Raw genomic sequence first — 18,015 nt, 5'->3', positions numbered from 1 at the left:
TGCCGGGCGCTGTGGTGGGTGAGGAGCAGCTCCTGGTTTCAGCCCAGAGTGGGGATGAAGTGAGAATAGAGAGGCCACTGGTCAGGTGATGAGGATGAGTCGCAACAGCTCCACTGGCTTGATTACTCAAGTGCCGCCGAAGTCCCATTTATACACCCAGGAGCGTGGCTGCTTGGGAATGAAGCAAGTCGTTGGTGTTGTCGGGAAGCAAGGCAGTGCTGGGGGGAGCCCCTGCCCCCCTTATTACAAAACCTATTCAAAACGCCCTGCACCGCTTTGCTGGGCTCTTGGGAGCTCGTGGACGGGTCCTGGAAGCCTGGGGTGCAGGATCCTTCACTGGGGAGCATCTATGTGGGGTGAAGCGTGAAGCTGCCTGGACAAAATTATCACCATCTCTTTTTCTGCCCCTTGTATTCTCTGATTTTGCATGTGTAACCTGGGCAGGGAACCTGGTTAGTGTTTTCAAATTTCCAAAGGGCGTGGGGTGTGAGCGACCCCCAAAGGGCAGAGCTGGGCCCACCGAGGAGGAGACATGGGGATTTAGGGCCCAAGTGAGTGGTAAGAATTTCAGTTACACCTGCAAGTATGTAACGAGCTCCCCTTGCTGGGAACTTGCGTGCAGGAGCTCGGCTGAGGCAGGCGGATGTCCTGGGGCTTTGCCGATCATGGGGAGGCCAGCCCGCAGGCACCTCCAGGGATGCTGAGTCATCCCTCAGGACCCCAGGGTGCTGGTCAGAGCCCAGGAGAAGGGAAGGCCTCTGAATTGTCTCCATGATTCAATCTATGAAGCAAAAGTGCTCCCTGCCTTTCAAAGTGTTATACTGCTTTGCATTCGTGGAAAGAGACATTTCTCAAAGGGGCCCTTGGGTGTTTGTCTCAGAGCTAGTCCTCCTGGGCCAGCAAGCAGCTCTAGACCAGCAGCTATGGAAGTCAGACCCCTCCCATCTCAGCCAGACTCCGGGGGCTGCAACCTTGGGGAAGCTCGGTTCTCACTCGAGGTTCTCATGGAAGCAGCTGTTGCAGGGTATGAGGCAGTCCTAGCTTCTTGGCGATGAAAGTCTTCACCTCCCTCAGAACTCTGTGGCCAAGCGAGTGGGAGATACCACAGGCTCTCAGAAAGTCCTGGGGCCCTCACTGCTTGCTCTCCCTCCAGGAAGCTGACCGTGAACCCCTACCCCCACCTCACCCAGCCCAGTGGGTCCCATTTCACTTCGTGACCTTTGTTGATCCCAGCCCCCAGCACAGATGCTGGTCAGGTATCACCCACAAGCTGCAGCCCCGCCATCCAGCTGTCAGCCCTCTTCCCCTGGGCAAAGGCCCCTGCTTCAGAGCTGGCTGGACTCCATTCCCCGCCTGCTTGACTCACGCCCGGAGAGTCCTCACAGCAGCAAATTCTGAGACTGGCAGATGGGTCTAGAAATGGCTTCCCTGCCCGCCCCCAGCCCCCAGCGCAGCCCTGGGCCCACATAAGGGCTCGCTGCAGATCCCAGCCCAGCGTGGGTCAGGAGAAGCAGTACTGGTTGATGTGGGGGGTCCCCAGGCTTTGTGATGCAGCTCATCAGATGGACAAATGGAGCCTGCATGGGAGGCGGCCACACAGGGCAGGGCCGAGGAGCGGGGTGGGTAACCTGGAGAAGCAGACCCAGGCTCGGCACGGCACGGACAGGGTGTCTCCATATCTCCGAGCAGCCAGTGGGAGGACAGGGATTGAACCTGTCCTGGATGCATCTGTCCCCTTACCCTAAAATGTGCCCACCCCAGAGGGTCCTGGTGAAGCTTAAAGAGCACCACCTCAGGAAAGTGCTGGCATTTATTGAGAGGCTGCTGCACGCAAGTTCCCAGCGTTACATACTTGCAGGTGTAACTGAAATTCCTGCCGCTCACCTGGGCCCTTAATCCCCACGTCTCCTCCTCGGTGGGCCCAGCTCTGCCCTTTGGGGGTCCCTCATACCCCACGCCCTTTGCAAATCTGAAAACACTAACCAGGTTTCCTCGCCCAGGCTACACATGCAGAATCAGAGAATTCTGTGTGCGCTGTGTCATTTAGTCGCCACAGCCGCCCTCTGGGAGATCAGTTTCCTGCAGTTGTGGAAGCTGAGGTGCAAAGAGAAGAAATGACTTGCCCAGGGCCCACTGCTAGTCAGCCGCAGAGCTGAGAGCTGAACCTGCGAAGTCCAGCTCCAGAGCCTACGCCCTAACCCAGTCGACGTCCGGTAACCCTGCTGTCAGGGTGCTAAGATGCTGCCTGAAATATGGTCAGAGCCCCCTCCTCCCAGAGCCCCCGGGAAACGCCACATGCCTCGCATCAGCCTGCACCAGGTTCTCCTTACATCCACAACTGGTAGGATGTGATACTGGGCATTTGTTCCCATTCAGAACGGTTCCCTCTGAAGATTCTATAGGAGCCCACGTTCTGGAGGTTCGAGCCTTGCATGGGGGTGACTAGAGCCATCCCACGGTTTGGTCATGCTGTCACCACTCAGCACAGGGAGAGGCCCCGCGAGGGGAAGGGAACTGCTGGACACCTCGCAGCAGAGCCAGTCAGGCCGCACAGAGAGGGTGGGTCAGCATTTCCTTCTGATCCAGTGAGTAGAGTTAAAAGCTACATCCTTAATGGTTTTCAATGGCCTCTGAGAAGCAGGCAATCAGAGTGCTTGCTCAGGGAGCCAGGCAGCAGAAGGATGTGTAGGGGCACCCTCGAGATCACTTAGAGAAAGTCATTTCATTTTGGACTCACCGTCTGAAGATTCATGTCTGTTGAAGCTGCTTTTCAGACAGTGTCCTGGGCTCAGTCAATGACAGGCCCACCTCCCAGCGGAGAGAGAAGATAGACCAGTAAATCAATGCTGAATATAGGTGTTTGGGACACTTGTCTGTCTTCCCCACTTGGGGGCTTTCTCTGCCCTGGAAAACTGGGGACAGGGTCTTGCAGGTCGGGAGTCACAGGGACAGGAGAAGGAGTCGGACAGTCCGGTGTTCATGTGCTGGGTCGTCCACTCACCAGCTGTGGGGCCTCAGACAGGCTCCGCAGTCTCCCTGGGTCTTAGTGTTCCCGTCTGTAAAATGGGGACAGTCACAACCCCTGCCACACCGGGCCTCTGTGATGATCGGCGGGAAAGATCTGAATAAAAAGACTTGTAAGCCCTAATGGGTCACACATGAGAGAGTGGTTATGGGTGTTCAGGGGAGGCTTGCTCTATTAAATAAAATGTAATTTAATATTAAAACAGCACTGCTGCATAAAGAGGAACTTAGAGGGCACAGAGGACCCATTTGTGAAGCTCATTCCCAGTTATGCCTGGCGATGAGATGCACGGGCGGCGCGGGAAGCAACGTTTAGGAAATCCTAAATCTCCGTTCCAGCAGTAGTTCTAACCATGAGCCACCCAGGCCCTCCATTCTTCATTCACTCGTCCCCTCTGCCCGCCTCCCGTTCCGGCTGGGACACAGTGGTGGGCTGGTTGGTTTGTGGGGGTCACCCGGAGGAAGCGCTGAACAGAGGTCTGGGCCCACCCCCACCCTGCCCGCCAGAGTTCCTGGTTCAGTAGGTGTGTCAGCACCTCGAGTGGGGAAACGGCCGGTCTGAACATTCCCTTTCCCTTGTGCTGCTGTGAGGTGCCTTGGGTTGTCCAGGCAGAAGCAGTTGTGGCCGAAGCTCTCCGTGGCACGTCACTGTCCCAGTCAAAGACGTGCTCCAGAGCTGGCGGTGCTGACGTGTGCGCCCGGCACTGCTCCAGCGGCTGGCTGTTCCCAGGGAGCCCTGTGACTCATCCTCTCGCACTCAGAAGGAACGAGCTTGGCCTCTGCAGAAGGTTCCTCGGGGAATCTTAGACCTGCTACCCTTACCCGGTGCACCCAGCAAATACCACCTCCTCCTCCGCTGGCCCCACTTGGGCTCCCATGATGCCTCCTGCCTCCTGCACGGCTTCCCAGAATGCCTTGGGCCTGCAAGGAAATTAACAATTGTGTTTGTACCAGGAGCTTTTTGCTATGTACTAATGAGTAACAGTTGTAATTAATATTTAACACGTGTGAACAGCAGGTCTGCAGAGAAAGGGGGCGGGGGTAAATGCGAGAGCGGGGATCACTTGTTTCCTTTGGCTAATATGTTACCGAGGGACAGGTTTTTCCAGTTGGCTTTTCTGTTTGACTTATGAATGAATTCATTTAGTAACCTTAAAAAAAAGAAAAGAAAACACTAACGTTTAATAGCTTTGATTCATCTGCTAATTATACTGATAGACAGACATGTTCCTTTAAGTGCCTTTGTCTCCTTTGTGGGGGAAAAAACACAAAGATTTGATAGAACGTCTTTGCCCATCTGTTTGGCAGGCCACAGATCTTCCTGTGCACAGAGGTTTTTAAGCTCCATGAGGTCAGAGGCTCAGCCTGCCTCGTTCACGCCTGGGCCCCCGCCTCGGTCGGTGCCTGGCACATAAGGAACACTCAGTGATTTGTTACATTATTGAGTGGATCAGGTCTCGGGGAAACCCACCCCACGTTCTCTCTAGGATGCTACAACACAGACGTAAGCAGGGGGCCTGCTCACACAGAGATGGTTTGTTTAAACACCCTTCTTCTGTGCTGTATCCCTGCCTTCTCTCCGAAGGAGGCCGAGGGACCTGCGCTTGCGGGGGCAATGCTGAGCGGCCGTGGACTGCTGTGGTCGCCACCTCGGGTCTGGAGCCCCAGGGAGAGAGTGTGTCCTTGCCTGTCTGAGGATTGCCCGAGCATCGGATGGGGACACTGTGTGCCAGTGGATGGCAGGCAGCCCCCTGAGAGCCGTGTGCCTGGCTTGCCCCCTCCTGCCCCTCCCGCCTTCCCTCACTGCCGTCTGTGGAGGGGCAGCCACAGAAACATACAAACAGATGGGCCAGGGAAACTCGTTCCCACCAGTGCCCACCCTGCTCCCAGCAGGTCCTCTGAGGCTTGTGGGTGGGGAGAAAGCCCCTTTCTCGGGCTCTAGGATGCTAAGAAAGTGTCTGTGGGTGGCTGCAGGTGGCCTGTCAGGGGACACTGCATCAGACATTAGCAGGCTCTTTCCATCTGACAGGCGGGCCCAGCAGAATGCACACGATTTCAGGTGCCCGGGGTCTGGATTTAAAGCCCTGTGTTGCTACTTGCTAGTGGGTTGACCCAAGCAGATTGCCGCTGTGTCCGCATGTGTAAAACAGAGTGACTGTCAGTGCCGAGAGCTGGGCACAGTGAAAGCTCGGTGGATGCTGGCTTTTGGTATCACTGTTGTTACTCTTGTTTTGAGAATGAGTTGCACTGAAAACAGGGTTTGTGCCAAACTTATTAGAGGCCTCTGGCATTCAAAAGGCCTGGGTTTGAGTCCAAGTTCAAGTCTAGCTGTTGACTTGGGGCAAGTCTGTCCCTTTTCTAGCCCTCCTTTCTCATCTGTAAAATGAGTTATCACGGTAAAGATGGCTTGCTTCTGCAGGTACATGCCTCTGTGTTTGGATCATTTAATCATTTTCGTCAGGATTTTCCTTTACATTTCCTGTAGCCAAGCAGCAGCCTGTGCTGTCCACGTCTCCCTCAGGAGTGCAGAGTGAGAGGGTGAGGGCCCGCCTCCTTGTGCCAGGCCCGCCTTCCCTGCCCGGCTCGGCTCTGCTCGCTGGGACTGTGTTCTTGGAACCCGGTCGGCGTCCCCACGCCTGCCTCGCAGCCTCCCCGATGCCCTGCTTAGCAGAGAGTCGCGGCTGCCTCCCCTGACAATGAGGACCTCTGTTCTTGGCACCGCCCACAAGATGTGGCGGCAGTGCCCGGGGGCCTGCGTGTGTCTGCGAGGTGCACACAGAGCCCTCTTGTTGGCAATCCTGGAAATGCAAACCAAACATTTGCTGAGCCACATGTTGCCTTACTCTGCGTCCTGTGTGAAGGGACAGCTGTCATTCACAGGACAGGCCAGGGAGAGGGGAAAAGCAAGACCCGCTCCTGAGCTGGAAGGGAAAGGGGCTTCTCCCCTCTGGGCCTTGGTTTCTCCATCTGCAGAATGGGAATTCTAATTCTTGTCTTGCTATGAGGAGCAGAGGAGATGATGTAGAACGTACTTCTGGAAAGCTGAAGCAGCAGAGAACTGTTGTCATGGGAACAGAGTTTTGTCAACTGCAAATGTCTGTGTGTCGTCGGGAAAGTTTCTGGTGTTTCCAGAGACGTCGGGGGTCATGTGGTCCAGCCACCTCCCCAAACCAACGCGCAGTCTCCCTCTTTGCCCCGTCTTGGGGGCTCACAACTGCCCCTTCCTCGCCTCTCCAACCCTGCCCCCCACTGTCTCCCCCACACGGACACACCAGGGCCTCAGGGTGACTGTCTGCAGTGTGGCGGAACTGACACCGAGGATGTGCAGAAGGGTGGCCTTGGGCACTTTCATACACTGTCTGTGTCCTTGTGTGTTCAGAACAATAGGATATCCGTGAACGGACGCGGGCCTGGCGCCCTGCCCAGGCCCCTCCCGTCAGCCCCACGTGGGTCCCAGCCACGGCCCGCGCTCGCTCTGCCCCATCCACAGAGGCCTAGCGACGCCTCTTCAGCAGACCAAGAGCTCCTTGCAAGTCGCTCTGTGCAGAGTGTCTTGTTTTCAGTCATTCCGATCCTCCGTGTCTCTGCTTCAAGAACGCTGTGTCCTGTGCTGCAGGACTGGGAGGGTCGGAGACTCCAGAGCTACTGGCAGGGAGCAGCCGCCGAAGTTAGAGCACCTCGCAGGGCCCACCTGGGGCCCGAGGACCCTGCCCCCCTATGCTTCCTTCCAGTTCCCGTTGCACAGTCCCTATTCTCAGGGGCCGCCATCCACACCTGTGGTCCGGTGGGAATACTGGAGGACGTTATGCAGACTGTGGACTCTCCCCCACCTGCCCCTCCCTAGGGAAAGGCACTGCTAGGGTGCCCCTGGGTGAAGGGTGGCCACCCAGGGCTTCAGTCCCAAAGCAGAAGGGTCAAGGGCTGGGGCCTAGGGTCGCTCCCGCTCCCGGTGTGCAGCCTGCTCCCGTCAGCTCGGGCAGGTCACCTGCCCGCACCAGGCCCCATCTGTAAAAACAGGGACAAAGGAGCGCCGATCTCCTGGGTTCGCCGTGAGGGTCAGAGGAGAGCGCCACGCCAGGTGCTCACACATGCCTGCCTGTGTGCGCAAAAAGCTCTCAGTAAATGCTAAGCCGTTTTTCAGAACTTTTAAAAGAATGTGAGGTGGGAGCACAGCTCCTAAGTTTCCTTTCTTGCTTAGTGAATGGAGGCTTTGCAGCCCTGCCGCCGTGGGCAGAGGGAGATTTGTTCACACAGCAGATACCAAGCAGCTACTGTGCATGTACATCAGGCACCGTCCCGGGCACTGGGGCTCGGCTGGGGACAGAGCAGAGCGTGTTCTCTTTTCTGGGAACATCCGGCTCAGACAGGAGTCCCCTCGGAGGTTGGGGGGAAGGCGATTTCTGGTTCAAGGCCCTTTATTCTCTCGAGTGCATGGAAGGGAGCCGTTCTGAGCATGGATGCGACTACGGGCAGGGGGACCACCGATCACAGGGAGCCCGGCTGGGCTTGGGGACGTCGTCTGTCACTAACCACCCCCACAATCCTTTACGCTGTAGGCATTGTCAGCCCCACTTTATTTTACAGAAGGTGCAGCTAAGGCTCAGAGAGTTTGCCCCGAGTCACAGTAATTAATGGCAAGTCAGGATTCACGCCCGGGCAGGGCCTTCCTAACGCCGAAGTCGTCAGTGCACACCCTTCCCATGATGCCGAGCCACTGCCGTTCCTCCGCTGCCCGGCTGCAGGACGGGAGGTTCAGAGGAGCTCAGGCCCGAGGCCCTGTCTCCCTTGGGTTCTGAGAAGTCAGGTCCATACCCCATAGTAAGAGACACTGGGGTATGACCAGACAGCGGCCAAGGTGGGCTGCAGGGCGCAAGAGGAGACAGGAGTTCCACTTTGGGGGCGGGGCGGGGGCGCCTGGGAAAGGAGTTCCTCCTGGAGGTCCGGTTGCCGCAGGAGGCAGCACTGGAGCTGAACTTGGAAGAATGGCTGGGACTTCTGCACACAGAGAAGAAGAAAGGGACTCCAGAGGGCAGGCCCAGCCCAGGCCTGGAGGCAGAAAGGCAGGTGGCGGGTTTGGGGACTGGCTGTTCTGACAGGAGCCTGGGGCTGGGCGTGACACCCAGCCGGGTTTTGTAGGAGAAAGTGGACCCGGGTCAGGTTGGCCTCAAGTCGCTGAGAACCTCACGTGAGCACCAGCGTGCAGCGTTGCCCTCCACCCCGAGCACTGGGAGGGGGAGCCAGTGAGGGTTCATGAGCCCAGCAGAGCTGCGCTTTAGAGGTCCTTCCGCTTTTTGGCAGCTTGTTCTCTGGCCAGCCCTGAACCATACACAGAGAGGAGCTCGAAACACATTTATTTCATCTACTGACTTAGGCAGATATTAACTACGTGCCATCTCCGTGCTGAGCACTGTGGTAGGTTTGGGGGCAAACAGGACAGGAGAGGAAAAAGAGAAATGAAATGAGTGCCGGGTGCTGCCCCCACCCAAGGGCCAGGCTGACTGGGGAGCAGTGGCATGGGTGCCCCTGGGCCATGGGAGGAGCCAGGTGCTGGGAGCTGCAGTTGGAAGCTGGTTCTAGCAGGTGGGATCAGGGAGGCCTTTTGCCCCCTGAACTTCTAGCTGTCTCACTGCTGGAGTAGGGCAGTGGTCATTCCGGTCCCGAGGTGGGAGGCATGCCCCAGAGACCGGACGAATGGGCACAGCCCCTGCCGCCTGGCAGTGTCTTTATGGGGGAGGAGGACCTGGCGTGGGGTGAGCCTGACCCTGGTGACCCGCAGGCCTGGGCCTGAGGCTCGGCCCCAGCCCTTCGCTCGGAGAACCTGGAGGCGGTTCTCCCTCATCACCCACAGGATGGCAGGGTCCTTGTGAGGGTCAGAGCTGGTGTGGGTGCCCAGGACACCGTCCTCCCTCGTTTTCAGTGACCGAACTTCAGGACCAATCAGTGCAAAATCTGTATAATACAGCCCGGTCCTCAGATGACGCCCTTCCACACAGCCCTGTTCCATTATAACGCTGATGAGCCGCCAAAGGAACCCAACTCTTGTTGACACCAATCAGCCCCTGGTAAAACTGGTTTTGTCGTTAGCCGGTGGTAATCCTGCTTCGCTTAAAGTTGCAGAACCTGGCAGTGATGTTGGGACAGCGGGGCCTTTCTTGTACCAGCAGGAAGGGGTCCCGCGTTGGAGACGGATCTGGATGGAGGGGGAATAAAGGCCTCCTGGAACGTGGGGGGCACCTGAGCTGGGTCTGGAAGGGTGAGGCCTGCCCTCAGACCACCTTCAGAGGGACATTTCAGGCATCGCAAAAGGGCCCTTTTCACCTGCCCTGGAGAAGAGGCTGGTGGAGCCGCTCCCTGGGCCTCCTCTCTTGTGGCCCGGGTGGGAGGGGGGTGGGGAGGGGGGAGGGGGCTGGTCCCGCCCTCCTGTCTCCCCTCCCTCCTACGGAACTCTGACTTCCATTCCTAATTGCCCATAGGTGGGATTAATTAGGCCCCGTCACTCTCACAATTCTGCAGGGCGGCACAATTTCTCTCTAAATGCAGATATTCTTTTGAGGGCTGTGTCTTCCTTTATCTTTTGCAGAAAATCACTAAATTAAAAGAATTGCCATTTTAAATTGCAGATTAAAGTGAAACTTAATTAGAAGGAATGAAGGCAGTAGTGTTTGGAGCTTTTGTTCTTAACGGGTTTTTTTTTCTTTTGCTCCTGAATCACTGCACTTGGAGTTTGTATATTTTTATTTTAGGTGAAATGATTTGCCTAATTAAGCCTGTCATTCACCACCACCTGTTCTCTCTAAAATATATGGCTATATTATTAAGCTTGCAAGCGAATGTATAAATTAATTCAGCAGGGAATTACGGTGTTGCCTAGGACGTTATTATGTTTTATCCAATTTATCTGGTAAGAAAACTGATATTTTTCCCCAATAATGTGAAACAGCAGCTTATTGAATTTCTTCATTAGTCTTTTGTTGAGCACATATTATGTGGCAGGTGTGTGCTAGGCATGGGGGTAGGGCAAATACAGTACAACCCCTGACCTTGAGGGGTTCATGGGGAGCCAGACAGGCAAACTGGCAATTAGGATACCATAGGTTTAAGGTTAGTCTGGGGAGAGGCTGAGGTCGAGGAATGCTTCCTGGAAGAGGTGACCCCTGAAAGGCGAGGGGAATCCGTCCCATGCAGAGGTTGGTGGAGGTGGGGGCAGGGCGTATCGTGGTGCTTCAGATGTCAGCCACAGCTGGATGGGTGAGGTCTGAGGCTGCACACTTAGCCAGCCAGGTCGCTGGTGGTTCTGAGAGCTCAGGTCTCTTCCCCAGTCCACGTTCCCCGCCCCATGCCCCTCGTCCCACCCTCTGGGCTGCGAGGTGGGGGGTGGGGACTTATACTGTCAGAAATCTTCAAGCTCTGTCTTTAGCCCGGGGCCCCAGGTCGTCAGAGGGCAAAAGGCCTCACAGCTCACTCGGTGTCTCCCTCTCATCCACCTGTGGCAAAACTAAGCCTAGAACCTCCTCTCTCGCCTAGACCCTCCCCACCCGTGCCCCTGAGCCCCTCTCCTGTCCTGACAACCAGAGAGTGAGCAGAGTGGGGTGTCCTGGAGAAACACAAGGTGGTCCCAAGCTCCCCGACCCCGTCTCCTGCCGTGCCCGGATCTCTGTGGGCCGCCCCCATCCTGCTTTTCTCCCATCAATGGGGGATCTGGCCCCCCAAACCCCCCCAACTGGTCTCCCTGCCCAGGGTTGCCTCAAACCCATGCTCCATCAGCAGAAAGGACTCAATCTGAGAATAGAATTGCTTGATTCAGCCCACCCATGAGATCAAGTCCTGGCTCTTCAGAAAGGGGCTCTCTGACCAGGCCCCTACTCGTCTGCCTGATCCCAGGGCTCGCCTCTGCCTCCGGTCAGCCATCCAGGGCTCCGCAAGGTGGGTGGCACAGGTCAGAACCTGCTTCGCCTCTCCCTTGCCCCCGTCTTCCCCCCAAAACATACCCCATTTCATTGGTTGCCATGAGGGCTGGCTGGTGTGGTTCAGAGGAGCCCTTAGCAGCCCAGCTGTCCCAAGAGCTGGGCTGCTAAGAAGCCAGGGAGGGGCCCAGGGTGACGCACGCCAAGGCCCCAGCTCTGGGCCTCACCCCCTCATGACCTCTATGAAGCCCAGCTCACGAACCAGGTGGAGGAGGGCTTTCTCATACACGCACCCCCAGGACTTGTTCTCTAGAAGGGCCTCGAGGTCATTGCCATCTTGCCTGTGCCCGTGGTTGGACACGGATGGAACCATAGCCAGGCCAGGAGGGAGGAGCCACAGCTATCCCCGCTCTGCCCCTGCTCCTCGCGGCCAGTCCCAGCATCTCGGGCTATCAGTGTCTTTAGTTTGGAGTTTGACCTCTGTCCTTTCTTCTCCCGAAGCTCCAAGTTCTCTGTGTCTTCCCCTCCCTGGGTAACGCCAGCTGCATCCTTCCCGTGCTCAGGCCAAAAGCCCGCTGTCCCCTCTTTATCTCTGTGCTGAGCACAGGGACAAGTCCTGCCGTCTCTGCCTACAGAACGCAGCCGGAACCGGCCACTCGCTGTCCCTCCATGCACACCTCTGAAGCCAGCCTCCCCGCTCCCTGGGTTCCCCCTCCCTCCCTCTCTCTTTTAAATGAACTTTTTTAAAGAACAGTTTCCGGTTCACAGAGAAATTGGGCAGAGAGTACAGAGAGTTCCTAGGTACCCCTCACCCTCCATCCCTTTCCCCCGTTCTAAAAAGTGCCAGGTTGCCACTGTGCCCATCACGACACCCGAATGGCTCTCCTTTTCTCTCAGAATGAAACCGAAGTCCTGCCCAAGGCACACAAGCCCTGAGTCCGCCCACTCGCCTTCTCCCACCCCCACCACCCTCCAGCTGCCTGGACTGCCTTGTTTCTCCGACTCGCCAGGCATGTTCCCACCTCAGGGCCCTTGAACTTGCCCTTCCCTCTGCCTGGAATGTCCTTCCTTCCGGCAGACATCCACATGGCTCGCCCCTCCTTCCCTTCAGATGTCACTTTTCAAGAGGCCTCCCCCGCCTGGCTGTCACTTCTCCGCAGCGCTTACCGTCAGCCGGTGTGTGGTGGGTCTGATGCCCCCGCCAACCGTCTGTCTCTCCTCGCCCGGGCTCCGAGCTCCACAGGCAGGGATGTGTGTCTTTGCTCGCTGCCGTTTCCCCAGCCCTGAACGGGGTTTGGCCCGCGTGAGTGAGTGAGTGAGTATTTGGGGGGAGGTAAGTGAACGGACGGCCTGCCAGGCCCCAGCGCAGTTGTGAGAGCGAGCACACATGGGTGCGTCCACCCCATCTGGCAGGAACTCCCTTCCTGCTGTTTTCTTTAGTGGTTAATAGAGAAGAGTGTCTTGCAGGAATGGCAGTGCCTCACAGACCTCATTCGTGGTCTTGTCGCTGTCCTAGATCAAGCTCATTCCCATAGAACAAGTTCGGTCCCTGTAGACAGTACAGCACCACTGACGGGCTGAGTTTTCCCACCACCTTCCGTGAATGTGAAGTTCATGGCTGTATGTCAGGTTGATGGCTGTATGTCTGGCTGGGGTCAGAGGATGTCTCGCCATATCTGAGCTGGAGATGTGTCGCTTGGTCAAGGATGTGTGTTGGTTGGCCAGCAGCTGGACACAACTTTGGGAACCTTGTTTCCCAGGCCCTGGCCCAGTTTACTCAGCAGTCCCTGAGGCCCTTAGGATGTATATTCCCTCATCTGATCGTCACAGCAGCCAGGTGACAGAGGAAATGTGCCTCAGAGAGGCTGAGTGACTTAGCAAGGGCTCATGGGAAGCCAGGGCAGGCTCAGGAGAGGAGCTCAGGTCAGGTCAGTAGCTCACGCGAGGTGACGAGCACCGTGTCCACACGGAGCAGGCTCGATGGTAAAGTATGTATAATAGACAACACTGACTGAGCACAGACCACACGCCAGGCGCTCTGCTAAGGCCTCTGTGTGCAGCGCGTGATCGAATCCTCACAGCGACCCCTCAAGGTGGGTGCAGTCACTGTCCCTGCCTTTGAGAGGAGGACACTGAGGCTCAAAGAGAAACTCGCAAGGTGGACTGGCTGCTCTCCGGGAGTACTTCCCGCAGCTCCACTTTCAGTCCAGTGCTCCCTGCTCTCTGTGGGTGATCGTCAAGGGCCTGCCCTCGAGAGGCGTCGTCCCCAAGCCCGCGGGGCTGAGCAATGTTCCTGCAGGCCCAGCAAGGGACAAAAGCCCGTGGGAGGGCCTGTCCCCCGTGACAGGCACTGTCAGGCCTCCCCCGGTGGCTGGGCCCAGGGCCGGGCTGGCTGTGTGGGGCCCACACAGGGGCACCAAGTGAAGAGGTGCAGACCTGGGGGTGCCACGTGACCCTGGCTGGAGCTCCGTGGGGATGTCCCAGGAGAAGGGGCGCCAATGTGGCCAGGGCAGCCCCCGTCGGGACGGGAGAATGAGAGGAGGCAAGGAGCCTACTGGGAGGCAGGTTTGGGGCACAAAACAAGGAATTACTTTCTTTCCTGAGAGCTCTCCAGGGCCCTGAGCCCCTGTGGGTGTGTCCTGCCCCCCCTTGCTGCAGGTTGCAGGGGGCTTCCCTGGGGATAAAGCTGAGCTCAGCGGCCTCTGCAGACCTAACGAGCCCCTTGAAAGTACCATCTGGCTTTCACAGCACCGTCGTGCCCTGTCTTAGGAAGTCTACCTCTTTTAAGCCGTGTTTATTCATTGCTTGGAGCTCTTCCTCCTGAGAATTGTAAAGCCCCAACGAGAGCAATTGACCTGCCACACTGCGCCACACAGGAACTGTTGGGCTGAGCTCCTGGTAACCTATCTCTCTCTCTCTCCTGCCCCCACAGCCCAGTTTAACGGCAACGAGAAACGACAGTCATCCCCCTCACCTTCTCGGGACCGGCGGCGCCAGCTTCGAGCTCCCGGCGGGGGCTTCAAGCCCATCAAACACGGGAGCCCCGAGTTCTGTGGGATCCTGGGAGAAAGAGTGGACCCCGCCGTCCCACTGGAGAAGCAAATGTAAGTTCTAAGGGGGCGAAGCACAACCTCAGCTCCCAGCTCATAGTCCCTGCTCTTCCTTCTGTTTTCTTGATCTTGGTTTTTAAATCCGCAGGCTAAGAAAATGTTAGAGCTGTGGGGGTCTTTAAGTCTACACCCCTCCCCTGCCCCCGTGTACAGATGGGCAGGCTGAGGCTCACGGAAGTCAAGGCCACCACCAGGTCCGTGGCAGAACGGGATTAGAACATGCGCCTTATTCCTAGCCAGGTGCCTTCTCTGTCCACACGGCGTCACCTCCTTTACTTTCGGTGACTAGGAGGGACACAGTTCACTCTTCCCTCTTCCGTGCCAGTTTCTATTTTCATCATGTAACAAATGAGTTTTGGGATAGCTAAATGTATACCAAATCCGGTCCCCTTATTGTAAACTGGATTTACGTTCTACCTTGTGACGTTTTTGCCCCACATCTGCTTGGTATCAGTTGGGCATGGCCCTGACACTCCGGATTTGGGTTTTCTCCCAGCCCTGCTGGTCGGGCCCGCTTCGGCCCCCCCGTGGCCATGATGGTTCTCCCCCTTCTCTGCCAGGGTCCTAATAGGTGCAGGTCCCTGCTCTGCTCTGAAACCTTCGGTGGCTCCCCGTCACCTCCAGGATGAAATCCCATCACCTGAGCCTGCCGCTCACTCCATGAATTGCCCAAGTAGTTTTTCATATCCTCACCATTCTGCACACCTGAACTAGAGTGAGCTTCTCCGGGAACGTGATAGAGCAGGTCCTGGGTCTCGTGCTGGAGTATCAGCCTCTAAACAAGCAAATGTGTGACCAGTGGGGTCATCTTCCCCCCTGCGCAGGTGAGAAAACCAGGGATCCAAGGGGGCAGAGCCTTTGCTAGGCTGTCAGGGTTCCAGTGCAGAGGCAGGATTTGAACTCCAGCCCCATGACTCTGCTCCATTCCCTCTCCTCGTGCACACGCTTGCCCTCCACCCTTAGCACATGCCTGGCACCGAGCAGGCACCCAGTCGGCCGAGAGATAGCTGACGCCAAGCCGGTTCCTCGGGAGACTGTCTCGTGTGGATCACGAACTGTGCCGGTCTCCACCCAGGGGTTCTGCTCGCAGCAAGGCCGGCAGTGCATGCCTCGCAGGAAACGCTCGCCCAGTGAGCAGGATGCAGGGCTTCCCGACGATGTCACGTGCTCCTGCGCCCATTCTCAGCGTGCGCTGTCATCTCGGGGGGCTGCAGCCTCCCCTGGGCCAGCCCCTCGCCGGCCGCACCGAGCACACAGCGGTGGCGGGGTGGGGTGGGGGGGCGCTCCCGGTGGGCGCTGTAGTCGTTTCTCACAGCCACGCAGACTGGGTGGCAGGTTTTGCTTCTGTCGGATCCAACTGTGCACTTCTCACCAACAAACACAGGGTGATCCGGAGATGCCAGGAGCCGCTCGGCCTGCATCCCGACCCAGGTCAGCCTGGCGTCAGCAGCCCAGCCTGCACTCTTCCCACCCCCGGGCAGAGCTTCCGTGAGGCTGGGGCCCTCAGAGGCAGTTCTGCTCGCTTTCCTTTCCCGTTCCCCCTCGACAAGGCTCTCGGCCAAGTCCAGAATCATGGCCAGCTTTCCCTTCCCTGCCATCTCTTCTTCCCAGGATTATTCTGGCCCGTGGAAGGCCCTGACTCGTCACCCAGAGGTGTGCTCCGGTAAAAGCCCACTTCCAGCACGTGCTGGTGACCCGGACAGAGAGGATCACCTAATCCCTCCCCTCCCCTCCCCTGCCCCCACCCCCCATGGCACCTCCTCCACCCTAGCACAGGGGAGAGGGGAGGTGGGGCTGACTCACTGAGGGCTCTGTCCTACAGGGTTGTTGGGGGTGGGCAGTCACACTTCTGCCTGCTTTCCCTCCTGGGACAGCGGGAAAGCTGCCCGGGTGCTCAGGGGACACCCCTCCCACGCCCCGTCTCCTGGAGGCGACTCATAAACCCCTCTGGCCTGCATCACGAACTTTTTTGTTTTAATAAACTTCTTGAAAGTTAATAAGTAAATAAAATCTGGATCTTTCTGTAAATCCTGCCCCTGTTGGGAACCTAAGTTCCGTGAGGACGGGAACTTGTGTGGGTCACTACGGTGTCCTCAGTACCTACAACAGTGCCTGGCACATAATAGCTGCTCGGCAAATAGCTATCTGACGAGTGGGCGGAGTCCCCGCTGAGCTGCCAGCGCCGTCTTTCTCCCTCTCATCACCCGCCTTCTCTCTCGCCCGCCACCGCCTGCTTCCCTTTCCTGCCCGGGTCACCAGGTGACTTCCTCCCTCCTCCATGGCGGTCAGCGCCGCAGACGGCTACCTCCTCCAACACAAGGTCTGCTTGGGGCTCTTTCCTGCCTCCCTGGCTGCCGGCTCCTCCCCTCAGCCTGACCCGAAGGGTGGGCTGTCCGGGCTCGGTTTCCAGCCACGCACTCCCCCTGGGTCGTCTCCTCGGGCCCCGGTGGTGAGTCACCAGCGCGTGCCCCGGCCCACTCTTCTCCCAGAACGCCCGACCCCCACATCCAGCTGCCTTCTCGGCATCTCCACTTGGCTGACGAGCGGGCATCTCAAATTTCACGTGCTCGGATCTGGGCTCTTAATCTCCCAGACACTCACTCTTCCCCCAGCTTCCCCACCACACAGACAGCACCACGTCCACCTAGTTGCTCAAGCCCCAAACCTGGACTCATCCTCGGTCCTTTTTTTGCCTTAGAACAGCGTGTAATCATTAGTAAGTTCTGCCAACTGTCCACCCAAAACACAGCCCAGGTCCGTCCATTCCTCTCATCTCTGCGGCCACCTCCCATCCGGGCCACTGCGGACGCCTCGTAACCTCTGTCCTGCTCCACCTCCCCTCCGGCCCCTCTTCCGGTCAGCCTGGCTGAGCCTCTGTAAGGTCCTCCAGAGCGAGTGATATCTCGTTTTAAAACTCCCGTTGCCCTCCACTGTGCTTAGGATGCACTCACACTTCCCTTGGCCCACAAGGCCTCAGGGAACGGGCCCCCCCCCCACTCCACCTTCATCCTGCCCCGCTCCCCAGGCCCGTGGTGCCAGACAGACAGCCTTGCTGCCCTTCTGCTCTGCCAACACCCCGGGCTCGTTCCCACTGCAGGGCCTTTGCGTGTGGTGGTCCTCTGTGGAGAACTCATTTTCTCTGGTTCTTTCTCGTGAAGCAGAGTCTCAGGTCAAATGTCATCTCCTTAGAAGCCTCCTTCAGTCTAAGGTAGGCTCCCCCTTTGGCCCCTCCCGGTCACTACCTTATCAGAGACCCCGTATTCCTACCTAGCACTTGTCACTATCCGAGATCGTTTCCTGAACCTATTTATCGATTCTCCATCTCCCTGTATTGGCCCTGTGAGATCAAGGATGGAGTGAGTGGTGAGTAAATATTGGATAAGCTAATGGATATTGGATAGGCCGGGTGGTGATGGTTGAATCTGAATTCCATCGTTCCGACCTGACGGGCCAGCTCTGCAAAGTCCAGCACATTCCCAGGCTGTCCTCCTGCCCGAATTCTCTTTGTGGTCCAGGCGGAGCCTGCTCCAGGGCAGCAGTTGGCCCCCAGCCCCACAGGACCCCCACCATCCCGTCTCCTGGGCAGCCTCCTGCTGACAGGCTGGCCGAGGCTTCCCCTCGGTGTCCTTTGGCCCTTGTCTCCCAGACTCTGCCTAGGTCTTCTTTCATCCTCCACTGAGCTCCCTGCCTTTCTCTCCACGCCGGGCAGCTGAGCAGCCTGGGAGTTAACCAGCAGCTCATCCTGTTTGCCCACCAGGGACTGCCCTTCACGAGGGCCCAGCGGAGCCCCTGCTTCTCTGAGAGCGTGCTCGCTCCTGTGCTCAGGGCTGGGCGGCAGCAGCCGGCACTTCCCCGGAGACCACTTTCCAGGCCTGTCCCTGAGGGCACCTCTGTTTCAGCTGGCTGGAGCTTGTTTTCCTAAGAAAATAAGGTTTTTGTTCAGTTCCCTGGGGGCGTGTTACACAGGTGAAATTTCC

The 18,015-nt window shown here is 57.6% G+C and overlaps 1 protein-coding gene across 1 annotated transcript in view; it reads left to right on the top strand.

Moving 5' to 3' along the window:
- Positions 1-18,015, top strand: part of SHB (SH2 domain containing adaptor protein B) — a 124,958-nt gene that overhangs the window by 80,560 nt on the left and 26,383 nt on the right. Inside the window, exon 4 of the mRNA XM_045840945.1 lies at positions 13,861-14,032. Within this exon, the coding sequence (XP_045696901.1) occupies positions 13,861-14,032 (172 nt within the window). The remainder of the gene's footprint in view (positions 1-13,860; positions 14,033-18,015) is intronic.

The sequence above is a fragment of the Phyllostomus hastatus genome, unplaced genomic scaffold, assembly GCF_019186645.2.
Source record: "Phyllostomus hastatus isolate PE091 unplaced genomic scaffold, TTU_PhHast_1.1 phas_contig_34, whole genome shotgun sequence".
NCBI classification, from domain to species: Eukaryota; Metazoa; Chordata; class Mammalia; order Chiroptera; family Phyllostomidae; genus Phyllostomus; species Phyllostomus hastatus.
Note: the sequence above shows the minus strand (reverse complement) of the source record. Positions and strands in the feature narration are given on the sequence as shown.